The sequence below is a fragment of the Limulus polyphemus genome, unplaced genomic scaffold (genome assembly GCF_000517525.1).
Source record: "Limulus polyphemus unplaced genomic scaffold, Limulus_polyphemus-2.1.2 Scaffold1643, whole genome shotgun sequence".
Lineage (NCBI taxonomy): Eukaryota > Metazoa > Arthropoda > Merostomata > Xiphosura > Limulidae > Limulus > Limulus polyphemus.
In genome coordinates, this window is record NW_013667253.1 from 51,103 (window position 1) to 61,408 (window position 10,306).

Sequence of the window (10,306 nt, forward strand, 5' to 3'; positions counted from 1 at the left end):
TTCCATGTAAAATTAATTTAGTTATGACACTTTCATTTAATCCCCGTGCCGCGAAGAATTCGGCCCGGATGTGCCGCGCCTTTTATTAATTTTTATTACTGATTTAACAACCGACTACTTTTACGCTTTCTTTTGTAGTTAATATGGATCGTAGGTATGTACAGTGCATGAGGATAATGGATCACAAAAGCAACAAACATGGCAAATATGGCATGTTTCTTTCTTTCGTTTTTTGTGTTCATCACATACTCTGCCAGTTACTACTGTTTCCATGCTTCTTGGTATCAGATTGAAAATTTGAAAGTTGCGTTGAAATCAGCTCAACTAATGTAGCTAAACTGTTTACTAGTAATTACTATTGCGCTTTTTCGATTATATGTTTCACCAAATTTTTTAGTAAAATATCCTACTCTTTCGCGGCTGAAGGGTTTTAAAATATTCTTTGCAAAAAACTCCAATGACAACAAAAATGAAAGGTTAAAAAACTTTTATTTCCATCACAAGTTATACTTCATAACAACACTGTTCATAAATAAAATATTTTATTACTATTATACCAGATTGTTAATTCTATTTTTAACTTTTCAATAAGTCACGTAAATGAACACAACTCATTAGAAGAGAGATACAGAGAATAGCAGAAGTATTCCATTGATTTAATTTAGTACTTGGCTAAAACAAACTAACGTTTTATCAAAAGCACGACAAAAAATTAGTTTGTTCACATTATTATATAGCCATGTTCTAAAATATAAACATAAACCATTAAAAACGTTTAAAATGAGTGAAAATCAATTCAATATTTAGAAAAATCATTAATACGGAGACTTAATTTCCTTTAGAAAACCAACATGGTCATCGTTGGTTTGTCTTCCATACATAATGCAACCATATTATAAAAACTTGTATCTTGAATTTTACTGTTGTGCTTCAAGGTAAAACTGGTAAAATGAGACTGGTTTAGGTAGCACATTTTTAACTATTTCATTTAATGAAGTTCGTTGGCAATAAAATGCTTCAAATTATCAGTTTAAAGTAACTATAATAATGACACACATTTAAAAAACAGCATTAAATCCTCTTCCACATTTTCAGAAAATACATAACAAATCAAATGATTATTATAAATTATTATAAATATGGATGTTGAAGTGGCTCAAAATTTTAAATACTAATAACCTCTAACATATCACAACGACTAATAATTTAAAGCAGGCTTCTGAACCCCTGCAGAAAGAACTCTCATACTTATTTCAAGATACCTTATATAGCATAGGTGTTTAATTTTAACAGGATAGAATACTTCCAATGTATAAGCGTTTGGTAACTACTAATTAAAAAAACAATACCTTTTTACTCATAATTGTTGTTCTGCCACAATTCATACAATTTTTTACAACACATTTAGGTGAAAAAAGCTAGGTGTTATGTACACAAGAAGATTAATGTTTTGAAATATCTGGCTTTAGCTATTTATTTGTATTTTGAAAACAGATATCATCACTCATAATAGGAAAGAGTATGTCACATACCGTTGTTTGTTTATTGATAAAGATACTATTTGCACAGATAGTGATTTCTAACATTGATCTTTTGAGCAGCAATTATTTAAAACTAATCTATTCTGCAGCAGAAATGGATAAGAAACTATCAAGCCTTCTTAATGTAAAATCTCCATAGCTGTGCTTGTCAAATACTACTGAATATTTTCACACTTTAAACCATACATAAAGGTTTGAAGCAAAATTTCACCACTTTTGATCCAAAACAGAGGTACAGTATATATTACAAGCAACATTTGGAAATATTGAACACCAAAAAGACTAATTAGTACCAGCTTATTACACTCATCACAGATTTCGGTCTGTGTGACATACTTATGTTTATTATACTTAGTTGAATATTAAACATACTTAGACTACAACATATGATGAAATTCTGTTAACATCTTCAAGTAATGCTGTTAGAGGTTCCTCAAGCCAAGAACAGGAAAAACCCTTAATTATCTACTACATAACCAGAAACATTTTCAAACTATGATTCTGACCATAAAACCCTAGCCAGATTAGCATAATCTTCTACTTAAAAAAGTTATTACTTCAGATCTTGTGGTCTAAGCCCAGTTTATACTTTGCTAAGTTTATTTAACACATAATATCATTGTTTCTGTCAAAGAGACACAAACTCTTCTGTAAGTTCAGTGGTCTTCATGTTATTTGATTTTTCTTAAGAAATTGATGAATTATACTTTGACACAGCATGTTTCACAAAATAATTTATTTGTCTGTTGACTCCACTAACATCATAAACTACCACAAAAATCTGCTTATCACTATCCTCATTTTCATACAATAAAATCCTTTGCTAAAAATCTTGTAAATCACAGCATTGATTTCTGGCCATCTGAATGGAAAACTTCATGTATGTAGCTTTGAAATATGGCAAAGATTAAAAAATGCAGCTTGTAACATCAACATTTCTCAAGTATCAGAATTTGTTTCCTTCAGAATCATTCCTTTCTTGGCAAGTTTGGCTTTCTAGAAAAAAGATTACACATTTTAAATTTCTTAGTAACATTTTTTCATTACTGAAATGGTCATGTTTTGGAAGTTAGAAATATGAGTAGTACGACCATTCAAATAAAAGAGTTTTTGCATTGAACATCAATATTTTATAAATAAGTATATTTAATCAGATAAGATACAAAATACATAAGCCACATAGTGAACTTGACAACTCCCAATGTTTATCAATTAAGATACGAAATACACAAGCAACTTAATAAACCTGACAAATCCTATTGTTGATCAATTAAGAGACAAAATAAATAAGCCATATAGTGAATTTGACAAATCGTACTGATCAATTAAGATACAAAATACACAAGCCATCTTAGTAAGTTTCACAAGTCCCAGTCTTGATCAATTAAAATAGAGGATACACAAGCTAGCTAGTGAACTTGAGAAATCCTTCATACAGAATTGATCAATTAATACAGAAAGTGGGCAAGATTTCAAAATAAGCCATGTAGTAAACTTGATGAATTCTACAATATTGATCAATAAAGATAAAGAATGTAGAACTTTTAAAGATAAGTTACCTAGTGAACTTGAAAAATCCTAATGTAAGTTAATAAAGGTACAAAACACAAATATATTTAAAAACTAATTACCAAACCAGTTGGAGTATGTTTCATTTTATTTACTTTAGCTTTTCTCTCTTCTTTCATTTCCTTTACTTTCTGTCTTGCTTGTTGTAGTCTGGTGAAAAGAAAGAGGATTAAATATTTAGTCTACTCAGTTGATCATGATTGCAAGTTTTCAAAATAAGAACTAAAATAATCAGATTTCAAGCTTATAAGTACAGATACTAATCTGTTTTAAATTAATATTCTTTACATTGAGTAGCATATTCTAATAATTGTCTGAATTAGCAAAGAAAGAAATTTGAAAAATATTAATTTATCTGCAACTACCTGCTGAAAAGTACATTGGATCCTTTGTGCTTATGAACATGAAAATTCACTCACTCTAGTTTTGCTTTATGCTGCATTTCTTTCTTCCACATGTCTTTAAAGTCTCCAGTGAATGGAACCCATGGCTGAAAGAATTCTTTTGGCCATTCAGAAGAATTTTTTGATTTTGGTTGCCATTTAAAGAAAGTCTTCAACTCTATAAATCTTAAGGGAAATTAAAATACATCAAACTATCAAGCATTATATTAAAAATAAGTAACTCAATTCATAACCTGAATTGTACCTGATGCACATATGACTAAACTGTAAGGAGAGGACAGAACTCTAGGGTTCAGGAATATGTATCTACAATTTTGAACTATTGACCAACCACTAGAACAAACTGCCACAAGAGCTTCATACAGCTCTTTTAAAGTGAATAGCATTAGTGACTGTCACTATTATAATATACCCACAGCTGAAAGTGCAAGGCATGTGTAGTTGCATCAAATCTTGAAACCTGGTCTCCTCAATATACTAATCACAAGGCCAGGCCTGGCCCAACACTCGAAAAATGTATACATATTCGTAATTTGGTCTTTCAAAACCTGAATGTTGAAATAACCATACTAAATCTGATTATCCAACAAAGATAAATTTTTATTTTCATAGAACTGAATTAACCTTTGTGCTGTACCAGATAGGTTCACCAAATAACAGGAGATTTGCTCAAGATATTGATTAAAGAGTAATACCAAATCTCTTACTGACTGAGTTGATGTAAAATAAAGTAACAAGACTGTACAGAAAGTATAATATGAAAAGCACAACCTTTATTAAGACACTAATTACAAACACAGTGTGTATATTTTTTTTAGTTAACTGTAGCTGTATCTGGATACCTTCAATGATTAACTTTCTCTGATTTAGTTCCAGACTAGACTAATTCAAATGATATTCTAGACCACACTCACCATATGTAACATTCCTTAGCATGCTACAAACGGTGCATTTACCCATGGTAAACACTGCTATCCACCTGAGTGGTCATTATTATTACAACATCGGTAGGACCCATAACCTCTAGATATCATCTCAATAACCACTGAAGGACACTGCTGTTAACATCCTTAAACAACATGCAATATTGAGTAATATCCTCTCCAGTTGGAACAGGTATTATCAACTTTGAGAATAACAAGAGAACAAATGTAGCTTAGAACTAAATCAACATAATGTTTTTCTTGACCAAGTGTTAAGTGAAATCTGGACATATAAAGAAGAAAGAATAAATTCAAAATAAATAATATAATATTATTTGAAGATAAATAGAGGTATGGTACATTCAAATACCATACAGGTTTAACTCAATGAATTGACTTCATGAACATAAATCTTGAAGTTATGAAATTAAATGTTGAGTGCATACTTACAAATTTCATACATCAGATTCAAATAGTAAAACTTAGCTGTGTATTCTGAAGTTTGTAATTAAGCTCTAGAAGACGGCAAATGTCATCTCATCAACAGATAACTTTGTCCAATTTTATTTTCAAATACAGATGTGACACATCAAAATAATCATGTTAAACAGCAAAGTATCTTAATAATTTAAATACTGCAGAACCTTAATAATCATATTAAATACTGTAGTACCAAAATCATGAAGTGAAAAAATGTAAGACCTTGGTGAAATGTTAAAAAATGCAGTGCTACAATAATCATATTAAACAGTGTGGTATCTCAATAACTACATTAAATATTGCTGTACGTATCTTCATTAATCACCTACTTGGTCTTACAATCTTCCAGGTTTTCCTCTTGCTCCTGGTGATCTTTATATGCTAACAAAGTACCAAAATGTTTGTAACAACTGGTATTTGTTACATAAATATGAATGCATTTCATTGTCATTATCAAAATAGTAATTAAATAAAGCTATGAAATAAATAAAAATAAAACAGTTAAAAAGATTAAGTAAAAAATAATTAAAAATATCAAAAACAAACGTTTTTCTTTACCTGAACTTCAGTTAGCAAAACACTGTCTTCATAAATATATATATTAATACATAAAATTATATTAATCTGAAAGAAAAGATAAAAAGCATCTGCCTTATTTAGTTAAGACTTTCTAGTTTTTGTTCTCAATGACTGAAGTTAAAAATATTAATATTCCTCATATTTTCTTATAAACATTCTAATTAATTTCATATTATTTAGACAACAGAATAATTAATTTAGACTAATTTGCTTAGTTTTTACAATTATATATATGTTGTTGATGATATGCTTGGTTTGCATTTATTTATTTTGTTACTACAGTGTCAAGCAGTGATTAGCAGTCATAATGACCACTTTTATACATCAAAGGTGTGATCCTCTCTTGATTACACTGGAAACTTGATGTCAAAAAACAAATATGTAATAGTAATAAATAGAGAAATAAACCACAAATTAATAAATAATATACAATATAAAAAATCGTAGTAGGTTTTGCTTCTGACAGGTTCAAAATTAGGGATGGTGCCATGCAACTTGGACAGTGCACCAAAAAACATTCTCTGAAAGGACTCCATAATTGGAGGAACAGCCTGTGCTCTGGCCTGGTGAAAAAAAAAACTCCTCTAGCTCATAACCATATTTATTTTTCTTATTGAAAACATTAAATAGCAGTTTTACAACACAATACCAATGTTCAGACAATAATGTGCATACACAGAAAAATAAACCTGCAGAGTTAATTTGACAAAAATTTCATACTAATTACCCGTTTGTGATTAAGCCGAGTCAACAGAATTGTTACCTTTTTTTAAGAATTCACTCATGCGATCTTTGAAAGGTTGTTGTTGTTCTTCACCAGAAAATTCCAAAACCTTTTGCATCTTCTGCTCACAGCCTAGTGTTTATATGAAAAGTGCTTTCTCATGCTTCTGAAAATGTTTCTTATCAAAATACATACATTTAAACCTGTTTTGTTTTTTTTATATCAGTAAATTTTAATCTAGTTCTTAGGGAAACTTTTTCTCTTTACAAAACCACTCAAATAATAACAATGATAATGAAGGAGATAAAACAACAACAAAAACCTTATTTGGTAATAGCAATTCTAAGAAGGTATGAGTGAAACCAAAGAAGAATACATAATAATATGTCAACCACACTACAACTGGCATATCCAGTGCTGACAAGCCCTTTTACCCATGGGCTTATCAGGCTGACTGGGATATAATAGACACAGTTGTGATTGAGATGCTATTTATATCATCAGTTTAATGAACAATAATTGCTAAATAATAATGATTATCAATTATATTTAAGTCATCTACAAGTCTGAATTAGGGCAAGTAGCAAAAACCAATATTATTCATTTATGATAGTGAAGGAGATAACAATAAAACAATAACATGACTTTGCTTAATTGTAATTAACATTGGTAATGAAGGAGATGATAATAAAACAGTAACATGATTTTGTTTAATCATAACTAACATTGGTAATGAAGGAGATGACAATAAAACAGTAACATGACTTTGTTTAATCGTAAATAACATTGGTAATGAAGGAGATGATAATAGAACAATAACATGGCCTTATTTAATAGTAATTAATAGTGATAAGGAAGGAGATGACAATAAAATGACCTTATCTAGTAATAACAATAAATCAGCAACATGATCTGCTTGCCAGTAGGTTCTATGAACTTCAAGTAATAAACAAAAAGATAATGATGAAGCTAATCTTAATCTTTCTTGAGCCTTAAGACAAATGAAAAAAGGGGAAGAAGAACAGTCTTTACTTTCTTGTTTATAGAATGATTCCAAACAAGCTCAGCTACATACTGTAAATAAACAAGTTCATGACTGGCATTCTGATACTTTTGTTACAGTTTCTTGGCAAAGGCATTTCTAATTATCATGTCATTAAATAATGTTTATGAATTCATGAACCACACATCATTGAGAAGAGAAGACCAGCAATACAAGTCCAAAAAGTTCATACATTTTCAACAATGAAAAAATTATTTTTTAAACATTGAAGTGCTGAATAAACTCGCACAGTTCATTTTTGGGTTGAAGCATACATTTCTAGTCACAAAAGCATTTGGACAATTATCAGCCAATTCTTCTTTTTAGTATAACATTAAGCACTTACTAGCAGCTAACTTCTGTTTTATGCATGTATTACTGGAAAATTTTACAGTAGCAAAATTTAAAAGTAACCAAATCAAGAATTCAGCTGTAATGTTGACTATACAATTTGGCTAAAAAGGCATTAATTTTAATTTGTTTATACCATTTATCCAAATATTATTGTAACTAACTTGATATCTGGGTTTTCAGTTTCTCAATATCTGATGACAAGTCCTCAAAGTTGATGTTTCCAGCCCTTTCAACATCACTGGGTTCAGGAAGAGGAAATGTGGCTTTGTCAGCTCCTACATCCTAAACACACAAAATTAATAGAAAATATTAACTGTAATATTAAATGTGAAATCAAACAATAAGAAAGTCCACAATTATAAAAATACAATTTATAGATCTGATGATGATAAAACCTTGTCAAAACGTTGTACATTTGCTGTTATATTAAAGTTTTTCTTCATTACCCATTCAAGCCGTCTCCAGCCATTATTGATCTAAAGTATATTCTGTTAGGATTATGTTTTATATGTTTATGATGAAATCCAGTTACCACAACAAATACACATAGAGGGCATAAAAATCTGGGCTGGTATCTGATCTATAGTATATTCTGTTCAGACTATTTTATATGTTTATGATGAAATCCAGTTACCACAACAAATATACATAGAGGACATGAGAATCTGGGCTGGTATCTGATCTAAAGTATATTCTGTTAAGACTATTGTTTATATGTTAAGATTTAAAATACTTTTCTTCCTCTGAAAAGTCAAATTTCACTTTCATAATCTCCAAAACCTCTTAAATAAATACCAAATGTATTTTTTTCAGTAAAACTTTATATTTTACCTGTTATTTTCTCTACCATAACTCTATACACATTTATTTCATTTGATTGACTTTGTAACTACCATAAAAATAAGAAAATAAATATAAATTACTTTTTTCTTTCTAGAATGACTGCAAATTGCATTATAAAACAATTATTTAAACTATATAGCTTAATATAGCTTTAAACTATATGCTTGTAAAAGTATACATCTGTTTATATTTAATCTTATTTTTTTTATTGCCCCTTGACCCATGTCTAACTAATACTCCTGCCAAGTTGTAAATCACCCTGCGTTACTGTACTGAATGACATAACACACAAGCTGTTCGTGACCATATGATGAATTTTTTCATTATCTTACCTAATTTAACCTAATAAGTTTCTAATTTTTACATATTATAATAATAAATAAAGATTATACATGAAAAACAGAAGTATATCGCTCACCTGTGACCTATTGTTTCATAGATGTTGGTTGCTGATGAAACTTAAGCCTAATTTGTATACTAATGGTACTAGTACACTAAATGATTTTTTATTTACTTAACCCTTTTGCTATTGCCTCAGTGCATTACACCAACCATGTGACCCAAAGTGATCATCAGAGTTTCTATACAATAACTTTAAAAATAAAAAATACTTTTCTTCACTTGAAAATTATCAAATTTCATTTGCATAATCTTAAAGCCTCTCATATAAATACCAATCATTCTTCTTTTTACTAAAACTTTATATTTCATCTGTTATTTTCTCTTCCCTAACTCTATACATATTCATTCAATTTGGCTGAACTCATAACCACCATAAATGCAAAACAAAAGGAGTAGTACTGTTCTATCCTTTTTAGAATTGACCATGAAATTCCAAGGTACTTCTCCTTGGAGTTTCTATTATAACCTTTTCACATCTATTTCCCATGATTATTTTACTGTTAACAGCCAAAGTAAAAACCTGCCAAACATAAAGGAATGAATCACCGCTTCTTCCATTAGACTATTTCCATGACACTGTCAAAAACAAACAAGCATATGAGGTAGAATAAGCTGACAATCCCCACAGAGTTTATCATGATTCTGACTCCAAGAACACAGTGAGAGAGGATTTATTGGCTTGTTTACAGTACAGTAGTTGTAAGAAGAATTGTCTAAAGTAATAAAAGTGCAAGAAAATGTTTATGATACAACTCTGTACAAAGTATGGGCCAATCCAATAAACTTGGTAGGTATTTGGATGTTAGTTATTCTACCAAGGTGGTTGGAATTTGGGAGTATAGATGTACAAAGTGTGTAAGTGCTTATTAACATGTATATAGATTATTATTATTATTTACTCATAAATGTTTAAATTTTAGTTAATCTTCTTAAAACATAGCACAATAAATAAAAAATATATAAAAAAAACAATGATTTCTAGTACTTACAATGTTATAAAATTGATTTACACTTGTGCATTGTATGTTGCAAACCTTGTAGATTTTCTCAAGTGGAGGGGAAGACAAATCAATTTTTTTTTGAATTTCAAAAATGCATTGTAGAAAACCAAAAAATTATCAAATTACTATACTGATATGCATAAAACCACTGTAATGTAAGTAACTTTCTAACTAAGCTACATGAGGGTTAAAAAATCTCATTTCTCTTCAGAGCAGTGACTTAATAAACAGACTTCAACATTTCTAGTAAACCTCTAGCTTTCCTCTTCAAGCCAATTACAAATGACTGTCAGCTTCATATAGTTTGGAATGTGCTCTTTTTATTGGTTATAAGCATGTACTTAACCCGATGACCACTGGCTACTAACTTTTAGAGTAGCCAAAGCAAGTGTTGCTATATTTCATTCCAACAATAAAACTAGTGGATGAAACTGTTTGAAACTT

At 29.6% G+C, this 10,306-nt stretch overlaps 1 protein-coding gene across 1 annotated transcript in view; it reads right to left on the minus strand.

Moving 5' to 3' along the window:
- Window positions 1–470: 470 nt before the first annotated feature.
- The window catches only part of LOC106464415 (protein cappuccino-like), a 67,378-nt gene continuing 57,542 nt past the window's right edge, over window positions 471–10,306 (minus strand). The window contains exons 17-22 of the mRNA XM_022392117.1: window positions 7,778–7,898; window positions 6,260–6,352; window positions 5,247–5,298; window positions 3,530–3,679; window positions 3,173–3,260; window positions 471–2,537 (exon numbers count right to left, since the gene is read on the minus strand). Coding sequence (XP_022247825.1) covers window positions 2,481–2,537; window positions 3,173–3,260; window positions 3,530–3,679; window positions 5,247–5,298; window positions 6,260–6,352; window positions 7,778–7,898 — 561 coding nt within the window. The 3' untranslated portion in view covers window positions 471–2,480. The remainder of the gene's footprint in view (window positions 2,538–3,172; window positions 3,261–3,529; window positions 3,680–5,246; window positions 5,299–6,259; window positions 6,353–7,777; window positions 7,899–10,306) is intronic.